The sequence below is a fragment of the Plectropomus leopardus genome, chromosome 19 (assembly GCF_026936395.1).
Source record: "Plectropomus leopardus strain MGB_pleo_1.0 chromosome 19, ASM2693639v1, whole genome shotgun sequence".
Lineage (NCBI taxonomy): Eukaryota > Metazoa > Chordata > Actinopteri > Perciformes > Serranidae > Plectropomus > Plectropomus leopardus.
This window is the reverse complement of record NC_142194.1, coordinates 9,720,273-9,745,405: the sequence shown is the minus strand read 5'-3', so window position 1 is coordinate 9,745,405 and position 25,133 is coordinate 9,720,273. Positions and strand designations below refer to the sequence as shown.

At 38.9% G+C, this 25,133-nt stretch overlaps 1 protein-coding gene and 1 long non-coding RNA gene across 4 annotated transcripts in view; one reads left to right on the top strand and one right to left on the bottom strand.

Annotated features, from left to right (window-relative positions):
• LOC148186311 (uncharacterized) overlaps nucleotides 1-23,197 on the bottom strand; it is a 33,633-nt gene extending 10,436 nt beyond the window's left edge. Inside the window, exons 1-3 of one of the 2 annotated variants that reach the window (XR_015774968.1) lie at nucleotides 22,964-23,197; nucleotides 21,467-21,574; nucleotides 2,958-3,676 (exon numbers count right to left, since the gene is read on the bottom strand). This is a non-coding gene — a long non-coding RNA (uncharacterized LOC148186311). Of the gene's footprint in view, nucleotides 1-2,957; nucleotides 3,677-21,466; nucleotides 21,575-22,963 lie in introns of those variants that run through there. The other variant, XR_015774967.1, reaches the window with a different exon arrangement.
• On the top strand, nucleotides 1,142-25,113 carry entpd1 (ectonucleoside triphosphate diphosphohydrolase 1). Of its 2 annotated transcripts, none has more exons than XM_042507686.2 (10): nucleotides 1,142-1,304; nucleotides 14,281-14,408; nucleotides 15,354-15,471; nucleotides 18,100-18,250; nucleotides 18,582-18,741; nucleotides 18,839-19,042; nucleotides 19,500-19,757; nucleotides 20,345-20,458; nucleotides 20,602-20,739; nucleotides 24,488-25,113. In XM_042507686.2, the coding sequence occupies exons 1-10, from the start codon at nucleotides 1,289-1,291 to the stop codon at nucleotides 24,695-24,697; spliced, it is 1,497 nt and encodes a 498-aa protein (XP_042363620.2). In that variant the 5' UTR covers nucleotides 1,142-1,288; the 3' UTR covers nucleotides 24,698-25,113. The 2 variants fall into 2 exon arrangements, with proteins under 2 accessions (XP_042363620.2, XP_042363619.2); XM_042507685.2 differs by lacking the exon at nucleotides 1,142-1,304 and adding an exon at nucleotides 12,204-13,058.
• Nucleotides 25,114-25,133: the final 20 nt, after the last annotated feature.

The following is a 25,133-nucleotide window of genomic DNA, read 5'->3' as shown; positions in this document are numbered from 1 at the left end:
TCATATTTAGTGACAGACTGATGGAGCGTTTACAGATTCAAGCTGAATGATAGGACATTACTGCCATCTTGAAGGAAGGATTCAGCATTTAATTTAGAAAATCATTAAGTGAGGATTATTGTTGTCATAATAATGGTTTTTTTTCTATCACTGCACTAAACACTGTGAGCTCGAGCTAAATAATACCACTCTCTGCAGTCCCAACATTAACTCAAAGCACTCCCTCAATACCACTTGAACTGATTGCACTATATGCATTAGCATGCATACTGATCACACCCATGTATTAACTGTTTTCTGCTTATGGTGGCAGATTTTTTCCTCATACAAGTATCAGTGCCGTAGAGTGGGGGTTTATTGTTGTGGTTTAAGTACAGCCTGGTGTAGGAATCTGAATTAGACTCCTCCTGTGACCATGGCTCAAAAACAGACCGAGCTTTGTTCTTCAGCCTCGGTTTAAGTGTGTGACAAGCACACACAACAAACAGGTAGCAGTGTCAATGCTATGGCCCTGGACACAAGGTTACTTTAGCAACCTGAATTGAAAGCTTTATACTAGTCCTCACGTAGAGATCTTACATAATAGCTCTTAAAGTTTACTTTATAGGCTTTGTATCTGAGGTTAAAGACTTCAGTGGAGTCATTAAGAGACAATTTCGTTCAACAGAGTGAAGATCACATCTATAAAAAGGAGGATATCAAGGATTTAAGCAAGAGGCTGAGTTCATGCGCTGCCTTTACTCTATAATATCCCTCCAGCTTGTGCTCCAGCTCCCATCCAGATCTAACACTGCTTTCATGTTTGACCCACTTTTACAAGACAGAGACAATGACAAGGAGAAAGAGAGGCAGAAGGAAAATGATGAAAAAGACACCAGTGGAAGAGAGCGGGAGAGTTAAGGCAGTGAGGCAGATAAAGAGGGAGATGCAGAAAGTGGGGAGAGGAGAAAACGCTGGAGGACTGAGTGAAAGAGTGATAGCGGCAATGAGAATGACAAAGGTGTAGAGTGAGAGAGAGAGAGAGAGAGAGGAAGAGAAAGGGGTAAACAGAAGGCAAAGGCGCCTGGGAAGGAGGGGAGTGGGCTGAGCAGGAGGGAGGAGGGAAGCTCTGCTTCTCCTAATAAAGCGAGTGTATGTGAAAGGAGGTGGTGAAAAGCGTTAGACTGAGCTGAGAGCTGTGTTACCAGAGAGAGAGAAAGAGTGAGAGAGAGGGGGAGACAGAGAGGAGAGAGAGAGAGAGAGGGGCAAAGAATAGAAAGAGCATTGTGTTGCTGCTGAGAAAGAACCCATGTCTGCACAAAGAGGTAGGTGTACTGCTATGACTGGCACACACATGCATGCACACACAAGAGTAGGAAATCCTTATCCCTCAGCAGGATGTACCACAAGTCGCTACAGTTAATGTTAAGTATCAGGTGAGTGTGTGTTCTCTTTCAACTGCGTGAGTCCCTTTATTGCATGTAGCAGCAGTGTGTGTTCAGTGTGGGGCAGCTGTGTGACTTTTCCATTGCATATGCCTTGTGCTTATACAACTGCAGGTGCCTGTGTGTGTGTGTGTGTGTGTGTGTGTGTGTGTGTGTGTGTGTGTGTGTGTGTGTGTGTTTAGCGTGTGGGATTCAGCTGGAGGTTTAAAGTTGGTGTGATTGTGTTGCTGTGGATAAACAGCGGCACGCTTACGGAGGCACTCTCAACATCATGTGAGGTTTATGGTAGTTTATCAGGCATGTGACTGAGGGTAATTGCGAAACATTATCTGATTAATTGAATGCATTTAACGGTGGCTGGCTAAAGTTTAAATATAAATTAGTTTTATGCATGATACATTACTTGATTTTGAGTTCAATACAAACAGCAAGAGCTGAGTTTTCAACGGTGCCAAAAATTGTTTGCACCTTTATGGTTTATTTGAGGCAGTAAACTCAAGGATGTTACATTCGTTACACAAAAAGATATCTGATTCCTCATGTAGATTCAAGGGCCGGCTCACCCAAAAAAACAGTCATATGCAATGAATGCAGATAGCAGCAGAGTTTTTTTTTTGTTTGGTTTTTTTTTGCATCTGCCTTCCCTCCATTACAATGCAAGTGAACAGAATATCTTTTGTAGTACTTGCTTTAAATTATATTTATTTGTTTAATTTATTTGTGTCAAGCCAAATCATTTGGCCTATCCCACATGTGATTACAACACATTTTTAGCAAACATATTGCAGTCTTGCATTCACAAAGCGTGGGGGAAAAGAAAAGAGAAGTAACAACTAAACTAAAACTAAAACAAGAACAATATCCAAAATTAATTGTTCACATAAAACACTGTAACTGAGTTTGAAAAGAAGTCAGTGATTAAACTTGACTAGTTGTAATTAACTTACAGATATCTACAAAGAATATTTCCACTGGAAAGAAATTCATTGTTTATTTCAAGAATAAACACTTTGACTAGAAGATATATTTATAATCACTACAAGTCAAGTTACACCCTACATCGTGGATATGTTAGTAATGATTGTTGATATCTACATTTGCTGTTACTACTACTGATTAAATATAAAAAAGGGCTAGCCACAAAACTACTGAATATCTACAGATTACCCCCCCATAGCCACCAGATAACTGGCAAATTTATGTTTGAAATGTAAACAGCCATCTCAGTCTTTGTGTATTTTTCCTAATTACAAAATTTATATCTATTTTTATCTAACTAAACAAAGCACTGCACAGTTCAACAGACAATAGAAAATAAAATTGAACTCATTTTTTTTATATTGTTTGGACAGCACATTGGACAGATCTGGTTTCCTTCTAGACTAACATACTGTTCAGTTTCAACAGTCAAAGGTAAAAAACCAGATCTCAGCTGCGCCCATAGAGATATTTGCTTTCTAGACAAATTATTCTCCATAAGATATTCAGTGGTTGGTTTTTTTTACGTAAAAGTAAGAGGTTGTGGTTTAGCCTGTACATTCAACCCACTGTCTTTATTTATTTCTTTTTTTCTTTACGTCAAAAACAATTGTTTTCAGATAGTCCTGATATTTTAAAATCCAGTTCACCTCCATCAGTTTACATGAATATATACATTTCCCTGTAAAAAAAACGTAAAGAACTGGCAGCAGGGTTGATGAAAAAACAGTATGATTTGTTTTTTTCATAGTATTTTACAGTTAACTTGTTCAAAAATACATTATATACCTGTTGTTTCTATTTTTTTAATTTTCAGTATCTTACAGTTGTTTTATTTATTTTTATTTGCTATTTAGTTAGTTTGGGGTTTTTTTACCTACATTAATACTGACTTGACAAGTTTTACACATATGAATATTCACATTACATGGGATTTAAGAGACTTTAGTTAAGGAAAAGGCTGTAATAGACATTACTTGTTCTCAGTCTAACCAAAACCTCTGTCAAAAGCTGGCTCCAAGCACAGAATGCAAACTAAAACAATTTATTCTTTGGGAGTGAAGAACAAGCTATATCACTGATTTTTCAATCAAGTAATTACAATTAGAGAAAAAAAAAATGCTTAGCCTCTTGTTGCACTTAACTTTTTATTTTAATTTAAAGTTGGAAACTGCAGACGCAGACCAGTTGCATGTTAAAGTATAGTTACTGACTGACATATGGCCCACTCGAAGGCACCAGTTCTCTCAGTCCAGCCTGGGTAGCCCCTTTCACTGCAGGAGAGAGAAACAGAGAGATGAGTCCCAAAAACAGCTTTCATTACAACTTCTCACATACAAAATCAGTGTGTGTCCCTTGTTTCCTTTTAAATAACTGCGACCATTAACATGAAAATCCTTAGCCCTGACCTAACCAATCAGCCAGACAAATGTCCCAGCCTTCAACATTCATACAGTTATACGTAGTTTTAGAAACAGAACCCAAATAACAGAGGGAAAGATAGAAAGAAGACAAAGCATGAAAATAAGAGATGTCATGAGTAAAAGAATGACTGAGAAAATAAAAAAAATCAAAATAGAGACTTTCCCTGAAAAAGAGAGTGAGGAAGAGAGAAAGAGGGTGAGATTGAAACGGAGGAAGAATTAGAGGATTGTTTTGTTAAATATATCTGAGTAATGGCATTGAGTAAACTCACCATCTTAAGTTCTACTCAAAGTTCACAAGTCTCCTCAGCACAGATGATGCACGGGGATTGACTGTTGCTGACGGTGACTTGGGCAGTTTTCAAATACAGCGATAAATTTTAAGTCATTTTTTTAAATGAATTGTGTTGAGTGGTGTCTTGCGCAATACTGGTTAAAAAATCGTAATCTTTTTATTCATTGTGAATGTTTTTATAGTACCACACAAAAATTGGTGTGTCATGATCATGTGACCATGAGAAGAGTCTACTTGTAAAAACGGATGTCCCCAATTGTGCTAATTTCTTCAACTCATGTTTTTTAAATAGATCAAACTTTAGGCTGTATCATAAAAGGTTTACATAGTCAAGACTAGTAATGTGCTCCATGAATTCACTGACAAAATACAGGTGTTCACACATTAAATTTGATGTAAATAACAATGAGCTTCATGTGTTAAACAGCCCATCATCTTCAATATTCTAGCTGGCTGCTTCATCGTTCTGTCATGACGTGCACATATTCAGAAATACAAACAAATTGGACACAAAACTGACTTTACACTGATTTGTGAATAAAATAAAATTGCTACTCACCAAATAATTAGTAAGCTGGAGATGGATGAAAGAAAGAACGGATCCAGCTTAACGTGCAGTTTGGGTGAAATGGCTCGGCCCCAAATAAAAAAAAATACCACATGATACTGTTTCTTTAGATAGCTTGGACAATAGCAGTAAAGTGCTCTATTTTAGGAAAACATTGCAGTTCTGTTAAAAAAAGGTCACTGGAGCGTAATTTAACAGATTTTCTTGGATATTAACCATAACCACTGTATTTAAAAATAACATATAAATACTGTTGGAATTCTGCTGTAAATTTACAGCAAAACTTTATGTTTGTAATCTGGGTGACTTCACCCTTTAATATCAACTGAGCCGACTATCCTTGCACCAAAAAGGTTTGTTTGTGTTCAGGCAGTGCACTCAAGAATGTTTAGACAATCCAAAATGTTTACAAAGATCACATCTGCTTATGTTGAAGTGACTTATACCTTAAATAAACAGTTGAGATAAGGCGCATGGCTCTCCGTGAAGAAAAAGGGTCAGTTTACCCAGTTTACGGAGAAAAAAAAGAGCATATTTTGAAAAAAAATACCAAGATCCTTACTAAGAGCACCACTAATGAAATTCCATTTACACCCACTAAAAACTAGAAGAAGCCTCAAAGAAACCGATTTTTTAAAAATATTTTGTTCAGGTTATTTTTTATATCATACACTTTAATATCAAGTGAGCCCGATATCATTTGCACCTATATGGTCTGTTTCAGCTTTTTTAGGTATCAATGAATTAAAGAATGTTTGGACAAAATATATACAAAGGCAACATCTGGTTATGTGTGAAGACAGTACTCCCTTCATGCAGCTGCAGTGGCAGATGCAAAAATAAGGGGCAGAGTGGTAAATGCCAGGGAGGTACTTCCAATAGAAAGAAGCCAGGGAGAAAATGCATCTTTGCATTTTGTCTTGAACATCAAAATGATGAACGCTTAAAAAAAACACATCTGAAAAACTTTGCAAAGGCCTTTAGTGTCAGTTTGTCCAGAGAGAGGTCAGGCTTTACCGGTCACCAGTGAGTAAACACCACTTCCCTGTGGTGGTTCCTCTCATTTCTAATCATATGACGCTGCCAGAGGTTCCCTTTTGACAGGAAGCAGCAGACGATGCTGTTTCACAACATGAGAGTATTAATAGAGCCGAGTATTGTCTTCTCTCTAAACTTAAAGACAAAGAAAACTTTTCCTGATTACTGGTAAAAAGTTGAATCAGTAGCAACTCAAGGACGCTGTGTTCGTGGGAACAATGATGTGTGTTGTGTGGAGCAGAGGTGGATGGGTGCCAGTTGTTTTTTGTGGGTATATATGCATGGTGTTAAGCTCAGGAGGGAAAATAACATGGTCCATTTACTCAGAAGTGCATGATTAAGAACAAGAATTCAATGTATCAAATAGACGCTGGGCTTCCTATCCATCAATGTTAAGTGCTTTCTATTCCAATTATTGTTTTGTCTTCTTCCGTTCAGTGTCAAAAACAGATCTTGTGCATTAGAGCTCGCCTGCAGGTTTGAGCACATAAACCACTCAATAAACATTAAGTACCACATTAAAGTTCTTTACTCAAGTGTTTCTGTTTGAGAGTTTTGACCCTCCTCCACAACTTATCAAAGCAAAATAATGCAGTTTATGCTCTACAAACTGTAATGTTTAATTACTAGGCAGTCTCAAGTATTACATTTGAAGCAGTAGCTAATAAATTACCATTGATATGTCTAATATCCCGTCTACCCTTATCTCTTTCTGTATTTTCTTCCTTTCTTCTGTCCTTTCATCTTTTATTTCATTATTAAACTGTGCTAAAAGCAGGAAAATCCTTTAAGTTCTTAAAGTTAACAGCAGATGCTTGCTTAGATTAATATACTAACAATGTAATATAGGACTTTACCTTGTAATTTAATGTTTTTCCACTTTGGTATTGCTAATTTTACCTAATTAAAGGATTTAAATCACTGGTGTTAAGGGATTTGTGGTGACGACACCTGTGTAACACATGTATTATGTCTACAACGTTCGTGTGCATGTGTCCACGCACAGACTTATGACTTGTTCGAGCCTAACCATCAGAGCAGCACAACAAATTTAAGACCTGCCTCCCAGAGCCGTTGTTGTCTCGTCTTCCCATCATTATGAAACCACAGAGTCTACCCCCGACTGTGTCACCCTTTGACTCATCGCTGAACGTAAAGAAACAACCCTTTCGAAATGTGCTGATTCAAAGCACCGTCTCTCTCAGTCTTCTTCTGTTGCTTTCGTATCTCTTTATCACTAAAGATTTATAAGCCTGTGGTTTCAAATCAACACGGGTGGAGACTGTTACGTCATACATCCTGACCTGACACAAGACAGACTGCCACTATAAACTCCATTTGTGTAAGGATGGCTCATTATGCAAACTAATGAACTGTGTACGTGTGTGTGTGTGTGTGTGTGTGTGTGTGTGTGTGTGTGTGTGTGTGTGTGTGTGTGTGTGCACCTGCATGGCAGACTGTGTTTGTATGTGCTGTACTTTCAAACTTGTAAAAAAAAAGAGTCTGAACTTTAGACTTCCTTTTGCAAAACAAGGGTCATCAGGTGTGGTTTTGTGTTTTCAGTGGCGCTCCAAAGTACAGGACCAAGGGGGGCCATGGCACACCTGTAAGGATAGTTGCTCACCCTTTGACCCCCCCACCCCACAGTATAGCTTTACAGAAGTGTGCTAAATAATGCTCCAAATTTAGGCTTGAATGGACAATGTCAACTGAACCAGAGCCCTACTGGAATTTGGTAATTAGAAATTACTTTAAGCATCTTTTTCTGTATTGTGTTCTGTTAAAAAATACCTTTTCATATTGAGCAATAGTTCATATAAGCCAATATCCATATATCTGTGATGGGCCAATATATCGGCTGACCAATATATTGGTCTGAATCTAAACCTTACAAGTATTAGTTCACGCACATCAGATAATTATAAAATTTTTCTGTAAAATAAAAAACCAAAGTATATTAGTGATTCCTTAACTCAACTGAAATAGCAAGCCTATATCTCAAAAGCATGGTTAAATTCCTAAAATAGAGTTTTGGCTTTCAATTTTGATGTGCCACCCAAAGATTTTCAACTGCCCCAACTGGCCACCCCAATGGAAATTTCTGGGTGTGCCACTGCCTGTTTTACCTAATCAGTGAGGATTCAATTCAAATTAAGGGATTAGGGAGTTAACGTAGTCAACGGTCAACTTGAGGCAAGAAGACAGTGTGTCTAAGACAGTAAAAAAATATATATATATATTTTGTGTATCATGCTTTTTTTATTACTTAATGTAGCTTGTTAAAAACCTCTTAAAGGGGCGCCTGCTGGCTCAGTGGATAGAGTGGCGCCCCATATGCAGAGGTTGTATCCACGCTGCAGTGGCCACTTGTTTGATTCCAGCCTCGGCCCTCTCTTCCTAATCTCTCAAAATCCTGAAATATTAGCATTAAACTCATAAAACAAACAGAGAAAAAGAGGAACTGAGTGATAATAGATGTTATGTTACTGCTCTCCTATTCCCAAACTCCCGTCCCTCCTCGTGTCATAGTCTAAACCACCTTAACAACACTTTCATGTTTACAGAAGGGTCGGAAATGAAAAATCTGTGGTGTAAGACTACAAGTGTGTGTGTGCGGATGTGTCGGCTTATAGTTGTGCAAAGACAGTTTAGGAAAGGGAATTTTTGGTTGGTTCTCACCTGGTCACATGGCTGTTTGAAGGTTAAGATTGGTTTTAGGGTTGAGATTAGACAGGCCTACAGTCAGGATTAGGCATGCAGTTGTGGTCATTGGGAAATGCTTAATGACAATAAAAGTCCCAACAAGTACAAACACAGATATCTGTGTGTTCGAGTGGTGTTCCAGTCTGTGTTGATGTTCTATGATCTCATGCACTTAATTTGCTTCTCAGGTAAGCCCTGTTTTCTGTCTCAACATGTGTTTGTGACGATGTGTCTGTCTCTGTTTGGTTGCCAAGAGCATCATCATTAGTAATGCTTACACATAATGTAACAGTCTTTCTTAACTTTATTCTGGAAGGAAATTAGGTAAGGACTTCGACTGGAAACTAAATGCTTCTTGCATAACACCTCTCAAAACTGACAATAACTGGAAGTGAGGGTTTGTTTCGGATCAGTGCGGGTCACCTTTACAACCCTACTGTAAACCCACTTCCCTCACTGACTTTGATTTGCTCTATAACAAAGCGAAGGGGGGGGGGGTGTAATTGGTGCCAGCTGTCATTAATGGAAGTCGCTCATTAATGCCAAGGCTGGCTGTTTATTTCGCCAGCAGACACATCGCAGCTGTTCTCATACATATTGGATGTGCTAGAAGAACAGCTATATAATGATAGAATAAATCAAGGCATGCAAAGATGCTGTAAAACAAGTAAACATATGTGCCAGTCACATGTGGTTTCATTCTTGTTTCACTGCGGCTGCACGCCTTCGAGGAAGAGTTTGATGAATGAATGCCATAATACCTCAAAGCAACATGCTGGCGCTGTGTAATGCAGCACAGACAGTCAGGCTGTCAGAGTTAGTGGTTGGATCTCTGCTTTGATGGTTGACACGAAGCGGCAGCCTCCAGGGCTGAAAAATAAAGCCAATGCGGGAAAGCCAAAAACTGCATTTCCTCCCTTTGTTACTTGAGGCTACGTGCAGGTCAATACTCATAGACCACCGTGTTGAAATGCCCAACTTTACAGCCAAAATAAACATGGTTACAGCCTGATACACTATCGTTAGTTTTCCTTTTCATGACACCTCATCCGTCTAAATGTTATCAAGGCTAAAAGTTCTGCATAATTAAGGGTGTTGCCACTTTAAGTGACAGCTGGGCACCATTTCAGTGTGTTTTCAGGTTAACTTTTAATCCCTGGATGGACATCAGTTTTCTTATGCTGCCTTTAATTTAACGTTAACCTCATGAAATCATCTTGATTTATTTGAAAACATGGGGGAAAAAAAGAAATGTGGAACTTGGTAAGAAATGTCCCAAAAAATGAAAAAAAAATATATATATATATATATATATATATATATATATATATATATATATATATATATATATATATATATATATATATATATATATACATATATATGAATAAAAATGTCCAGATAACTATAATTCTTTTTAAGATGTTTTTAAAATTATTCTACAGTGTTTTACCCCTTTCTTGTTAAGTTGCTTCCATTGTTTTTAAAGAAATTCAACCAATATGCTCAGGTTTCAAGGTTTCAAAGACATTCTAAGGAGTCTTTTCCAAATAAAGACAATTTGTTTAAATGGTTTTAAGACTGTTTTTTGTTAGGGGAAATTAGTGTTAGTTATCACCCTTAACCATAGCTGTACATGCACCATGCTAAACAAGCTAGCAGCCAGCTTTAGAGTTATTGCCATTCTCGCGTCCAAATATGGTCACTTTTGGCTCCAAAAATCCAAGATTTCCTTGGCCAAAATGCCAAACTCAAGGCTTCAAAACAAAAGTCCACAAACCAACATCCGTTATTTCAAATTTAAAAGCTGTCCCTGTTTTGTGTTTCTATTTTAATACCAATCATCACCTTAGAATTAAAAGGTTCTGACATTTTTGCCAAAATTCAGTTATACACTTATTCTTATTCTGTGAAAACTTAATATGTGAGCTGGTTGTTTTTGTTTTTAAGTTACATGCATTTTTTAAATTTTTATTTAGAAAACAAAAAGGTTCATATCATTGTTGCTATTTTGGAATGCAAAAACTTTAAAGCTCAATATCGCAAAAACGCTCTGAATGCAGTCTTATAATTCTAAGGCGGTACAATTTCTAAATGCTTTCACAACGTACTATAAAAAGACAACTGAAAGCAACTTTCCATTCAGAATTTTAAACAGATTGGATCCAGATCTATCCAGATTTCTTATCTTAGCCCAGCTCCACCCAGACTTTCCCAACTTTGCCAGATTTGGTTTCATCATCTTGCAAAGCTGAAAACAAGCTGTTAACCAAAATCCACAGAGGAAAACTACATTTTATTTGTTTTTCTTGGCCAAGATCAAAGGGGTCCAGAGGTCAGGGGGTCAGTCATGTGGAGGCTCACATCAGTGCTTAAAGCAATCATGATGGTCATATACAACACGATGGCATGGTCATAACTCCACTGAAGCATCATGCTGGCCTTCAGTGATGCAGCACAGACAGTCATGCAGTCAGAGATATTGGTCGGATGTCCATTAAGACTGGCCCTGCATGACCCTTTAATGGTTAACACCAGTGTGCCTGCTTCAAGATAAAAGCTATGAATGACTATTATTATACTGTGAATTATAATTTTCATACCAAAGACTTCAAAGTTTTCTCCACACACTTACAAAGGTTAACTGAAAACAACTTTCATGCCAAATTTTAGAGTCCAGATTGAAGTTTTCTTGTTCTTATCTCCACCCAAATTTCCTCCACTTAGCACAAAATTGCTTCAGTTATCTAAAAACAAGCTGTAAAACTGAGAAAACGCTGTGACTCAAAATCTTTCAAAGAAAGGTGAAAGTTTGGGCATTTTTCTCACTCTGTCAATAAGATGAAAAGGGTCCAAAGGTCAAAGGGTCAGTCATGTGGAGGGTCACATTTGTGGCCAAAGCAATCAGAGACTGTCACATAAATTTGGACATGTCTCACTCTCCCTCTTTCATCCTTGTACTTTAAATTGTTTTCTCTGGCGCTGAATTTATTTTATCTTTTACTGTTGAGATGTTAAATTCTGTTTAATTTATCTGAAATATGTTAAGAAATCAGCATAGAGATCAGTCTAACTGTAATTTTCACCAGCTATTACAAAACAAGGTTTTTGTTTCAACATTAGGAGGGCACATATGAAACTGGAGAAGTTGGGGTACTCCACCAGAAAATTTCGAGCATGAAACACTTTTTTAATGCACAAAATTGTGTCTTTAGTTCACTTGGTTTACATGTCCTTAATTTTGTCAAAATTACTACTTTAATATTTTTATCCGTGAAGACAAATGCACAAGAAAAATTAGTGTTGCTAGAAATAAAGTGATAATAACTTTGCTTTCGTTCTCTCTGTTTATATCCACTTGCAGTTTTTGTTTGTCTGGTTTTGTTTTTTTAATGACTTATTGTCAATATTATCATTATTAGCCTATTATTATTCTTTCCTTTAGTAGGGTATGTAATGCACTGGGATTAGGTAGATGGGGGAATGGGATGGGAATTATTTATTTGTTGTTTGAAAAATCCAAAAACATGTTATTTTCTATTGTCAACTATCAACAAAAAACAAGACTAAAAAAAGGAGAAAATATTGAGACAGCTGAGTATCGCAATACTGTAGTGTATTGATACTGCACTGATTCTGAAAACACTTTCCATTTTTAATTAAAACCTTAGTTTCACCTCTGTATCGTGATGCATGTCTCATACACAAGCCTAGTGAGTTGATAAATAGCCAGACTATCTGGTTTAGACAGCCTCTGGGTAATGTTTTAAAAAAGAAGTAAAATAGCTGTGAACTTTGGTTGTTCTGTGGAACAAAGTGGTCAAACAATTACAGGATTTGAGTCAGTCAGCTCTCTTAAGGGAAGGAAAGTTACGAATGATAAGCGATATAAATCATAACGTCAACAGTAATTCTTGTGTTAGTGTTAACTGCATGTGTGCAGCAAGGGAGAGTAATTACAGACAGATCTGTGAATGGAACAAATTTGCAGGCAAGTCGTGTTGTGGGTCTGCACACACACACACGCGCACCAGCTCAACAGAAACCCCTATTCTTCTGACACACACACACACGGCCTTTGGAGAAAGGCAGGGGATTCCGATCCGTCACAGAGATGACATCACAGCCTGCCAGCAATAAAAACAGCTAAACAAGGGAGTCCCCACTTCCCCTCCCTCCTTACACATCCCACAGAGCAGAGAGAGAGTAGTGCCGGGGCGAGTGACGAGAGCAAGAGCGAGAGCGAGAGAGAGAGTCCCTTTTAAGGGGCTCACATGCACACAAGAGCGCACTGAGACATGCACAAACACACTTTAGCTGTGTCTCCATAGTGACCGGCTTCGCTGCCCCAGCTTGGGGAGGAAATGCCAAACTCAGTGCTTCAGAGTCGCTCCACCAGAAAGACACAAACACACACACACACACACAAACACACACACACACAGACCTCTATTCTAATCCTCTGTCCGGCCAAGGCGGAGAAAACCTCTCCTCATCTTATCACTGTGCTACCTCCCTCTGTCCATTCTCTTCCTGTCCCTCTACCTCCCTCCCCCTCTCGCTCTGCCTCACTATCTCTCTGCCTCTCTCCCCTGCCAGTGGCAAGTTCATTGAAGTAGACAACAGAGGTAAGTGCTCTCTTTCGCTGTCTCTTTTCGGCTTGCTGCTTTTACGCTTTTCAAGTTTTTGCATGTTTTCCCACATCAGACAAAGGTCAGGTTGACTATCACTGCTGATGCAACGGAAAAGAGTGTGTCTGTGTGTGTGTGTGTGTGTGTGTGTGTGTGTGTGTGTGTGTGTGTGGCTTTCTATGTCCTCATGAGGCAGTACTGCGATAACTTTCTACAGTGTGTGTACTTTGCCAGCTGTCATGTGCACCTAGATAGCATCTGCCAGTTTGCTTACCGTAAAAATTATCAAACAACTTTGTGTGTGTGTGCGTGTGTGTGTGTGTGTGTGTGTGCGTGTGTGTGCAAATGTGTGTACTTCACTATTCAGGCTGGTATCATGTTCATCACTCTTTTCCATCACAATAGCCCTGTGAATGCAGACAGCCAGGTATGCCCTTTTTTGTCCCTTTATAAACTGTGAACATTTAAGCCCATATGATCTGCAATGCCGTCTGTGTGTACTTTTGTGTGTTTTAGATCTCATTTGTTAACAGTGGAAACTCAGTGAGCACTTCGGCAGGAATGGGAGCTAAACACAGTGATCAAATATATTTAGGATTACAATAATACCTGTAACAGGATGTGGTAATTATTATTAATCACCGTTGGCTCACTGTGACTTATTGCTGTAGCTTCATCGTTTTTTGATTGTAGCCAATTGTTCTCCTGTTTTGTATACACACTTTCAGCTATTTGCACCATAATGAGCGTGAAACTTCCTTTTCATCATTTTCCAAAGGGTGATCTGTCAGCATTAGCTAAGTACTTTGGTGGAGTGTCCTTTCAAACGTGCTGCAGCTGAAATAACGACGCCCCCCAAGAATCAATGAAACCTGGCAGGAGATCAGAAACCCCAAATCAGAAACCCATCTGTAGTCCTTGGTTACAAAACAACACAATTAAACTCTTTCGTAAGCCCCCGGACAGAGTCTCTCCGTTTTTCCTACATACAAACACACACACACACACACACACACACACACACACACACACACACACAAACACACAAACACACACACACGCTGTGACATCACTCACATCTGGATGCAAGATTGGCTAACACCCCATTCCTCTTTCCAATCTGTCCCCATCTTCCCCTTTCAATCCCCGGCAACCCTCTCGCTTCTCCTTCCTGTCTGTCTGTCTGTCTGACTGGCTGTCTTTCCGCCCCCGCTCTCAGAGATGAAAGAGAAGAACCCCTGGCAAACGCCGGTGACCATCATCATCACTGTGATTGGCGTCATAGCGATTGTTGCCCTGGTGACCGTAGCAGTTTTGCAGAACAGGCCCCTCCCTCAAAAATACAAGGTATGATAGAGGAGAAAAATGTTGCAGCCTGCTCTCTGTTTGGGAGCTTCACAGTGAGATCTCTGTCCAAAGTCCACAAGCCAAATATGGTCTCCTGTCAATATGACCTCAATCTGTACTACTGCTTCTATCCACCACCAAATAAGGCCAGTAGATGTTGATAAGATTATTAAATCTTAGAGTCTCACACATTTTATTGATCACACTGGTGTTGCACTATAAAATATGGCAAGTTGATTTTACTTAAAAATAAGTCTAGGAAACGGATTGCCTTGAAGTAGATACAACTATAGTCTTAATTTATGTTAATGTCAAATTTCTATTTCTCTTAAAATTGAGTTGGTTTTTTTTAATTTCGTGATGTTGTTGCAACTTAAAATGACAAATGAAATTATCTTTTTCTTTCTAAGTTTTAGCAACTTTAGTAGACCAGGTTTTGATGTATACTAGGGTCAACTGATATTGGTTTTTCAGGGCCGATACCAATACCGATTGGTTGCAAATTAGACAAAAACTTGCAGATCACTCAAATTCATTACTGGCAAAATCTTTGTCATGATCAATTTAAGTCAGATTAACTTAAATTGCTAACACTTCAAAAGATCAAGGTTATTTTAATTTTGTAAATACAGCTACATTTTAAGTACACTTAACAATTAGATATAAAGTAAACAGAAATTCAGATCAATATTTATATTTACCTTCTTTTGTCAAGACAAGCTGTTTCCAAGATTTTTTTGAGATCAACTTGTCAGATTTTACAGTGTTTTACTACATAGTTTCAGCTCTCGATAAGCATGTTGCTGATGTAACTCTGGAAAGTTTGGATGTTGGACTATTCAGTCATTATACCGAATGTTTAAACTGTTTGTCTGAACGGAAACCATCCAGAGTTAACTGTCACTGAGCAATGAACTGGGATTCCTCCTCCCGTCTCCACTCCAGTATGGGATTGTTCTGGACGCCGGCTCCTCCCACACAGCTCTGTATATCTATGAGTGGCCAGCTGAGAAGGATAACAACACTGGAAGAGTTGAACAGACGCATTCCTGCAAAGTCAAAGGTATGCGCTGCACAATGCTGCCACATACACACACTTTGCCCACACACACACACTAAATGATTACTCATTTAGTTATAAGCTTAATAAAAACGGGCTTTGGCTTCCTGATATGTTATCAAGTCTGTGGTTGTAAATGTTAATAAATAGATTTCAGTTCAGACGTTTTGTAGCTTTTTACTTTGTAAAAGAGAAGTGGCCAAACGTGGCAACCCAAGAGATTTCCTAAATATAGTGCCAGCTACCGATTAGCTTTTAATAGCTTAGCTTTGGCTGACAATCTCAAAGTGACGACAAGAGTCCAGTAATCTAATTACCTGCTGACTTTAGAGTCATGCTGCCAACTTGAGACTTTCTCACTAGATTCAATGTTTTCCGACCCCCTTGGCAACTTTGCTTCTGAAAAGCCACTAGAGACTGTCTGCCACCACAACAAATTTAGTGATTTATTCAGACCATCAAAGAAAAAGGGAGAAAAATATTAAATTGTAGTTCATTCCAATACATGCTGCTCAAAGCAGCAATTTTTTGAGCATCACAACTCCCAGAAATTATTATTTTTGGGATTTGATCAATTCAGTCCAATACAGTTTGCATCTAGAAAAACTGTACAATTTAATAATTTCATCCTCTTTTAAGTTAGCACACAGCTAAACCAGAAGTTAGTCACTTGGCCAATGTGCATTTGCACTATGGGTCCCACAATGCAAAGATCAGGGTAATTTTATACCAAGGAAATCATATTTTTTAGCAATATGCACCAAAAGCAGCTCTCAAAGAAATGAATATGGCTTTGCCTTCAAATCCGTGCAGACATGAGAGTGGTATCGATCATCTCATCCAACTCTGCAAAAGAGTGAATAAGTGGATGTCTAAGAAAAGCCTAACTATTCTCAGAAGAAATTATGAATCAATAATTAAAGCCAGTAGTCACAAAATAATTCATAGATGGGTATCTGCAGTGTCTGTGATGCATAAAGACATAAAGGCGAGGTATATTTTGTCCTTGAACTACCATGAAAATATGTCCGTCCAAAGTGCCTCAGCTTCAAGGCAACCTTATTACACAACCAAATGCTGCTAAATTATTAAAGCACTTTGGAACAGACATCATATGCTTTCAAAGCACTGTCAGTGAGTGCCGGCCTCCCTCTTCGCGTAATTTACATTGGTTATCAAAGTTTAAAGTCAAATGCCTGCACAGACACCAGACAGCAGATTCCACCTAACAACAGGATCAACAACAGGAACAACACTCTGAATAAGGTTTGCTTAAAACTACAGTGCCCAGCTATTTTACTACATATTTCTGAGCAGTTTGTTAATGTTTGAGTATTTGGTGCCACACACACAGTAAGGATTAAGTCAGAGAGTATTGTGAGATGAACTAAAGCTTTGCTGTTTTTGGTCTTTTCATGGGATTAGTGAACAGTCAGATAAACGCAGAATAACACCAGGAGTATTCTTTAATTCAGCCACGTTCACTTAAAGGTTAACACAAGTAGGGAGGAGGTGCACGTTACCCTGATATCTTGTTAGGGATGCCCTCACTCCATTGGGAAATTCAGACAGAGCAATTGAAGGGTTGAAAACTTGCTTTATAGGTTCAGTGGATAACTTTTAGAGAAAAAAAAAGCTTTGTTTTTGCTGAAACTGACACTAGATAGGTTTCCATTGACCCTCGAGTTGCGTAAAATGACATTGCGAATATAAAACACATCTAATTGAAACACATCCATTTTGAAAAACCTCCCATTTATCGCAAAAAAAAAGTTTTTATGCTCGCATGAGGTGGTATTTCAGGCGATTCAGAGAAGCCATATTTGGCAAAACTGCAATGAAAACACTTTTTTGGCTTTTATAGGTCACATGATGCTATGGTTATGTGCTCGTCGGGAGGAACTGGCTCCCTCAGGCATGATGCAGCAGACGCTACAAGAGGTGTTACTGCATCGCATAACTCTTCAAAAGTTAAGCAGATCATCTATCATAATTAATCCACAATTCCTCTGTGAAATCGTGGACTATTACCTCACAGAAGTCCCTCATATGAGGCTGCTCCAACGTTTAAGGGGCTTGCCTTTCCATTATTGCTCACATAACACGCCTACATCGCCTTCAATTGGAAATAATGACTAGTGCGGTAGTGCAGTGGCTGCAATAGAAATAAACCTGCTAAAGTTATTGCAAGACGAGAAGTCGCCACTGCTCAGGTGTTAACGGATAACATTCCCTTTTTCAAAACACATGCATATCGCAAATATGAAGATAATGAGCTTGACAGAGTAGAAGTTGGGCTGCACAGTGTGTGCACAAGGAGTGATTTAGCTCCTCAGCTCTGATAAGCATGATAAGGAGCCAGAGGAACCTATTTTTTTCACAGATGATCTGTATTATGAACTACAGTCAGGATATAGTTTCAGCAAAAAATGAGTTATTTTTATAGAAGTTATTGCAGCTTTAGAGATAGTGCCCTCTCTTACAGAAAGCCTTGATAATGTCTTAACCAAGCTTTTTTCAAATTTCCTGTCAGTTAATTAATCTACACAGATGACCTTCAGTTCAATTTTACAGTCCCTAATCTTAGGCCTTAAGACTTCACCCTTCTCTTGACATTTGCTCTACCTGCAGGTCCAGGTATCTCCAGCTATGCGTCTGCTCCCTGGAAAGCAGGGGAGTCTCTGCGAGCATGCATGCAGGAGGCCGAGCAGTGGGTGCCCGGAAAAAGACATCACGAGACGCCTCTTTATCTGGGGGCTACTGCTGGAATGAGATTGCTGAAGTATGACACACCTGTACGCACACATCCCAATAATTGCACATAAAAACCACAAAATGTTAGACAACATGCCTGTTCATGGTGACACACTGGCGTATCCCAACCTTCAATCTGCAACTGTGTTTGCAATGGCATTCAAAGTGCTGCTATCTGTAGCTTTTTCCATACGCCTGCTCTGTGATTTATCTCCACATGATCTCTACTGCCAGAGCAGCAATATGTTACTGTCAAATCCATTAAATACGACACAGTGTATTCATCATTTAGGGGCTGCTGTATTGATTTGCGTTATGGATGTGAATCAGTCTAATGAATTCCTGTTGTGTATGTGCAGTATGGAGAACAGCTCGGCTTCAGACAAGGTCTTTCAGGCTGTGGGGGACGCCTTGCAAAAGTCCCCCTTTTCCTATGAGGGAGCAAGAATACTCAGCGGCCAGGAGGAGGGCGCTTTCGGCTGGGTCACCGTCAACTACTTGGATGACCGCCTCAAACAGGTCTGCAACTTTGTCCACTTTTAAGTGCGCCTTGTGTGCGTCAGTTAGTGTGCGCCTGCTGTGCACTGACTTCAATGCCTTTTTGTTCCTCCTGCAGGGCCTGGAAACCACAGGCGCCCTTGACCTTGGTGGGGCCTCCACTCAGATTAGCTTTGTTTCCGATAATTATGACGGTTCAGAGTCGCCAAGAAACTCGGTGACCTTCCGACTCTATGGAAATGACTATAACCTGTACACCCATAGCTTCTTATGTTACGGGAAAGACCAAGCCCTTCGAATGATACTGGCACACCAGACTCAGGTAAATTTCCCCATTCACATTAACAGACTTCACATTAAAGGTAATCTTTTTAGACTTAAATGGACATTTAACTCCAACATCAAAATCCATATTTTCACTCTTATCTGTAGTGCTATTAATTAATCTAGATTGTTTTAGTTTGAGTTGCAGAGTGTTGGAGATATCGGCCTTAGAGATGTCTGCCTGCACCAAAAATCACATTTGAAAATATCGCCAGATATCGCCAGATATCACCAGATATCGCCAACACTTTGCAACTCACACCAAAACAATCTTAACTGATCAATAGCTCTACAAGCAAGAAGAAGAATATGTAATTCTGATTCAGGGTGAACTGTCCCTTTCATAATCTTTAAGAGAGACATGATCTGCTGAAATCTGCAATGATGCCAACTTTAAATCTAATTAGCGTCCTCTCTGTGACTTTTACGCCTCCCCATCGTGCTCTCTCTCCTAGGCAGGTCCAGCAGCAGTACTAGATCCCTGTTTCCACCCTGGTTTCACTGAGACAAGGAACTACTTAGACCTTTATGACAGCCCCTGCGTGTCAGACAGGAAACCCCAAGGAGCTCCTGCTGACTTCAATCACACAGGGAAAGGAAACTTCTCACAATGCCAGGAAGCCGTCAAAAATGTCTTCAACTTTACTGACTGCAAATACAGCCGGTGCTCTTTCAATGGGGTCTTCCAGCCACTTCTGCAGGGACCATATGGGGTAACGCAGTTTATTCATCAGCATATATCAATGGCCCGTGACGCAGCATGTGTTTTTTGGAGGGTTACTCAACAAAAAAAACCTATCAGTTCTAACAGCTACAGTTCACTGAGCAAAGTCTGTTTGGACTTGGAGTTGCAAGGACTACTTACTCAATCAAATGTTCTCAATCTGCATCAGACAATGAATAACTTAAAAATTTACTGGGAAAGTAATTTTCTTACAAAGTTTCAGGTTCTGGACCAAGATATTTTAATGCTTTGATTGGTTCAAAATTAGGTGCAAGACAAGAACAAAACATGTTCCATTTTAAACACCAAAAAAAAACCCTGAAAATTTCCAGAGAATTACCCCTAAGGGGTTGTGTTCCTGGGAAGAAATGTTGCTGTTGAATTTTGCATTTACGGCCATTTAAAGCCATCACAGCTACTTGCATACCAAAAACAAATAATGTCTGAGTCAGCGAGGCCAGAAAAAAACCTGATGAGAATGAAGTATTTATAAACGGATTAGCTCATCTGTTAATGAGACCAAGACAAATTAATTTCCACTTGCCCTCTCCTCTCCTCCTCTCTCGCTCTCTGCAGGCATTCTCTGCTTACTACTTTGTGATGAACTTCCTAAACCTGACCGACACATCCGTCCCTCTGGAATCTGTCAGAGAAAAGCTAACAAGCTACTGCGCTACCCCTTGGAGTCAGGTCGGGTCATATTTATACATCTGTAACACAGAAAACAAATGCTGTGCAGTATTTATCTGCTCTCCTGTCTTATCTGCTGTATGTTCTCCGTCATGCCTTCACTGTACATTGATTTTATGGCTGCATTTGACCTGCTTGAACAGATAACGCAGCAGCATAAGGGCGTTAAAGTGAAGTATCTGGCTGAGTACTGTTTCTCCGGCACGTACATCCTCACCCTGCTGACAGAAGGATACAACTTCACCTCAGAGAGTTATTCCAAAATAAAATTCATCAAAAAGGTCAGTAGATCACAGTCCACTCCTTTCCTATCTCACACACCTCTGAGCGTTAACACCCTCAGTGTGTGTGTGCCCTTGAACTTCTATCTCTGTGGGGACTTATTACATTTGTAGCCTTCCAAGCTGGCAAGTTGTGATATGGTTTTAAAGATATGTTATGTAACTTTTCCACATTAAAAGGTCTAAAATGACAAGACCATTGTTATGCTAATGTTATGTAAAAAAAATCCAAATGCTTAGCTAAATACCACACATAGAGAAATTATGAATGTGACTACATATCCTTTCGCATTTCCATGTAGGGAAGTCATGGAAAAAATAATGTCAGCAAGACAATATTACCCTCCGCTGGATACTTAAATTGCAGTAGGCCAGTAAGAAACCCTCCAAATACAGCAACACCATCAAGGGAAAACATCACCAAAAGCAATTCAGCAACTATAAGACTAGTCACTTTTACAACACGGTCATTAAAACAAGAGGTCACAATGCAAATTAGCTCATCTTCAGGGTAAAATTATGTATCACACAAGCAGATACATGTCATGTAGCAGCATACAGCGGATGAGCATGAAGAAGCCACACATGCAAACTATTCAAGCTAAATTCAAGCTTTCTCAAGCAAAAGTAGCAATAGATGTAGCCTAAAGCCTTAATAAAATTAAAAACACCCAAAACATCACAAACAATGACTGAAAGCACAAGTAGCACAGGAGCGGGTGCTTACCTTGGACCTATAGGCATAATGGCGAGTGGAAACCAGGTGAGCGTCCCTGCATGCAGAGGTCGCAGTCAGACTGCAAACACGTGAAACCAACTGAAGAATCGGCTGAGTCTAAAAAAAAAACAGAAGATGTTAAACAGTAACAAGAAACTTGATAGTTGTTACTGTTTAACAAGAAACTTGATACATATTCTCTCAGTTCAGAGTCACTTATAGTGTGTCAAGGAATTGACCATAACAGTAAATGCACATGGAGCTACATTTGGCAAAAAAAGACTCTGCTGTTTAAGGAAGCTCTTAAAAAAACAAGCAGACATTTACAAATTTATAAGTTATTTCACACGATTTTTTGTGATTAATGGATGACCAGTTCATTCTGCAAGGCCAACCCCTACCAATAGTATCAATGGTTATTGAAATATATGTACACACATATATATATGCTCTAATTACGAGCCAAGCCCTTTCTCTGTCTGCACATTATCCTGAGTAACTGGGTCATAATTTATGAAGACAGACATTGCTGTTGAGTTTTTCAAAAGTATATTTTTGGCACTTTGAGCTTCACAAGCCAAGTGCCATCTAGTTCTATTATACTGGAGAAAAGGCAGACATTTCTACAGCTGATATCTCCAATCACAACAAAACAAAATAGACTGATAAGAAGCACCAAGAGGAAAAAATATGCATTTTGGATTTTGGAGCTAAGTGTTCCTTTAAAGCCACCAATTACAGAGGGAGATATAAAATACTTCCCTATGCACATGAAGGAAAAATATGAATGTGACTATAAATTCTTCAACATGTCCATGAAGCAGTAATGGAAATAATGTGAGCGAGGAAATATTACCGTCTGAACTGAAGGGAGCCAGTATGAAACCCCCAAAATGGCAACAACATCAAGGGAAAAAAACAAAACTAATGCAGCCAATAGTATGGCAATATATTTGTGGCAATATTGCATTGTCACACTGACACCAAGTATCTTTATATATATATATATATATAGGTATAAATTATTAATATTACAAATACAAATTTAGTTTTTTAACTCCACCAGATAGCCTACAATCTGTTGCAATAAAAATGACAGAAATTAGATGAACAGACTAAAAACGTACTCTGATAACATGAAACAGATGTTGACAACCTTTTTCTTTGGGGACATGATTTGCAATTGGGGGAAAAAAGGCAATAAATAAAAATATACAGTATTGTTTTTTATCGCAATAGTCAGCATATTGTAACATAACGCATTAAATATCGTGATAATATTGCATGATGGGGCCTCTGTTGATTCCCACCCCTACAATGTAAGCCAGCGATAGGAAATTAGTTCATATGCACCATTTAAGTTTCACACACACAACGCATGCGTACTAATTCAGCTAAACTCAAGCTATTTTAAACGACAAGCAGCGCAGCCTGAAACACAAAAAAAGGCCAAAACATCGCGTGCAATGCATAAAAAGCACAGGTAGCACAGGAGCAGGTGCTCACCTTAGACCCAGGCATGATGGCGAAGGAAAACATGGAGGGCTTCTGACAGCAAACACGTGAAAACTACTTTAGTTTTGACAGCTACAGCGACTTATGTAAAACCAGCAACCAGAAACGGGATGAGGCGACCCAAAAACAAACGGGACAAACCGTGGCACGTTATCTTTGCACTCGAAATACAGCGTTGACATGAGTTTATGTTATGTATGTTATGACGTGAGTCTTGTTGAAGTGGCCGCGCTGCGCACCTGCGTATTTGTAAATGGACGTAACGATTCAGATGACAGCTACGCAGCTGACGTGGTGACGCAGTGGAGGGTCGCCTGCGTAAATAATAGGAAAGCCTTAAAACAAGCAATAATAATAGTTTTGTTTTGTTTTGTTTTGTTTTTTACAAATTGATTAATTTACCACTAAATAATAGAGTCGATTACTGAGCATTTTAAATCTAAATGGGCAATAAAAATATTAATCCATCAAAGATTAGATTTAAAGAAGGGTTAACAGCCAAATGCATAATATAAAAATACATCTATGAATATTTACATTTACTATTTTTTAACTTTTTTATTTTTATTTCTTTTACCCCATATAGGTATCTGAGCTGTACGCTGTTTTCAGTTCAATTCAATTTTATTTATAATGCCCGTTATCAGAAATCGCAATTTGCCAGAGAGAGCTTTTCAGCATACGACATTCCTCTGTCCTTTGACCCTCACATCAACAAGGAAAAACTCCCTCTCAATGGGAAAATGGGAGAAACCCCAGGAAGAGCAACTGATAAGGGATTTGTTGAGGAAATCAATAAAAGTTCTTTTGTTTTTTGTTGTTTTTTTAAAAAGTAGTAGCCTGATGGGATTTCCAAATCTATCTTAAGAGCAATAAATATCTAAATTCCCCTTTTTATCAGGCAATTAATCAGGCCTTTGGGTTTTTTTATATGTTATTGTGTCATAATGTTAGCCTACTTGTTTTGATGTACTGTTTTTAGGGACTGTTCATTATTTATTAGAGGGTGTGGTGCAAAAAGGGAGCGGCACTTCTCCTCCTCTTTTGGCAATGAGCAACTTGGCAAGAAAAATCTTGCAAGTGCAAGATATTAGTAGATTTACAAAATTATCTTATATATATCTTATATACTGATACAACTTTATTTATAGTTAGCATAATTATATAGATTTTGATTTTTTTTTACAGAATTATTAAGATTTTCATAGCAGTTTTTTCAAGTTTGCATTTGATTTTTTTGCTCTCTTTTTTGTGCAAATTTTTAGGTAATATTCCTTTTTTTTTTTCTTAGTTCTTACTCATTACGGGGATCATTTTTTCTCATAAGCTGCCCATTGCCTTCTTGCCATTTTTGAAGTCAAGCTAATTTGCTTAAGTTTTAAAGGGTTTAAATTCCAAAATATTAATATTTATGTAAGTAGAAGTGTTCACGCCACATTAGATTGAATACCTTTAAGGCGTACTGGTGTGTACTCCAACAGTGATAGTCTTTGTTCTTCCTGTGTTTGTGCACAGATTAAAGGCAGTGATGCCGGCTGGACGCTCGGCTACATGTTGAATCTGACCAATATGATTCCAGCTGAGGCTCCTGACTCTCCCCCTCTGCCCCACGCCGGCTACGTCTCCATAGTCACCGTCATCGCATTACTGCTTTTCATCCTCTCCATCCTCTTCATCCTCAGCCTGCGGTCTCTATGGCCCTGCTGCTCCAAACAGATCGTATAAACACGCACACAGATGTATATATGAGTGACGGCGAAGGAGGAAATGTCTGTGAGGGCTTGAGGGGGTTTGTTGATGCGCTCTTCCACCAGTTTGTGAATCAGATAGTCAACTTTACACTTTCCAGCTTTTGTGTGGAGGTCAAAGGTCGACGTCTGCTGCACATCAACAGTCCTGCAGCTCATGCAGATTCAAGGACATTTCAGAAGGACACAAACCTTCTCCGCTCTTTCTAAAGAGGGAGATTTGCTTCTCTGGTTGAAGGACAGTTTCTGTGTTTGTTTGTCTGTGTGAGTGTGTATGTTTGGATTCAAACGTGTGCGTGAGTGTGCGTACCCACAACAGTCTGCATGTACATGTCTCGAATTATGATGTGAATATCATACTGTATAAATAAAATAACCCAAGTTTATATAAAATGTTGGATTCGCTCATCATT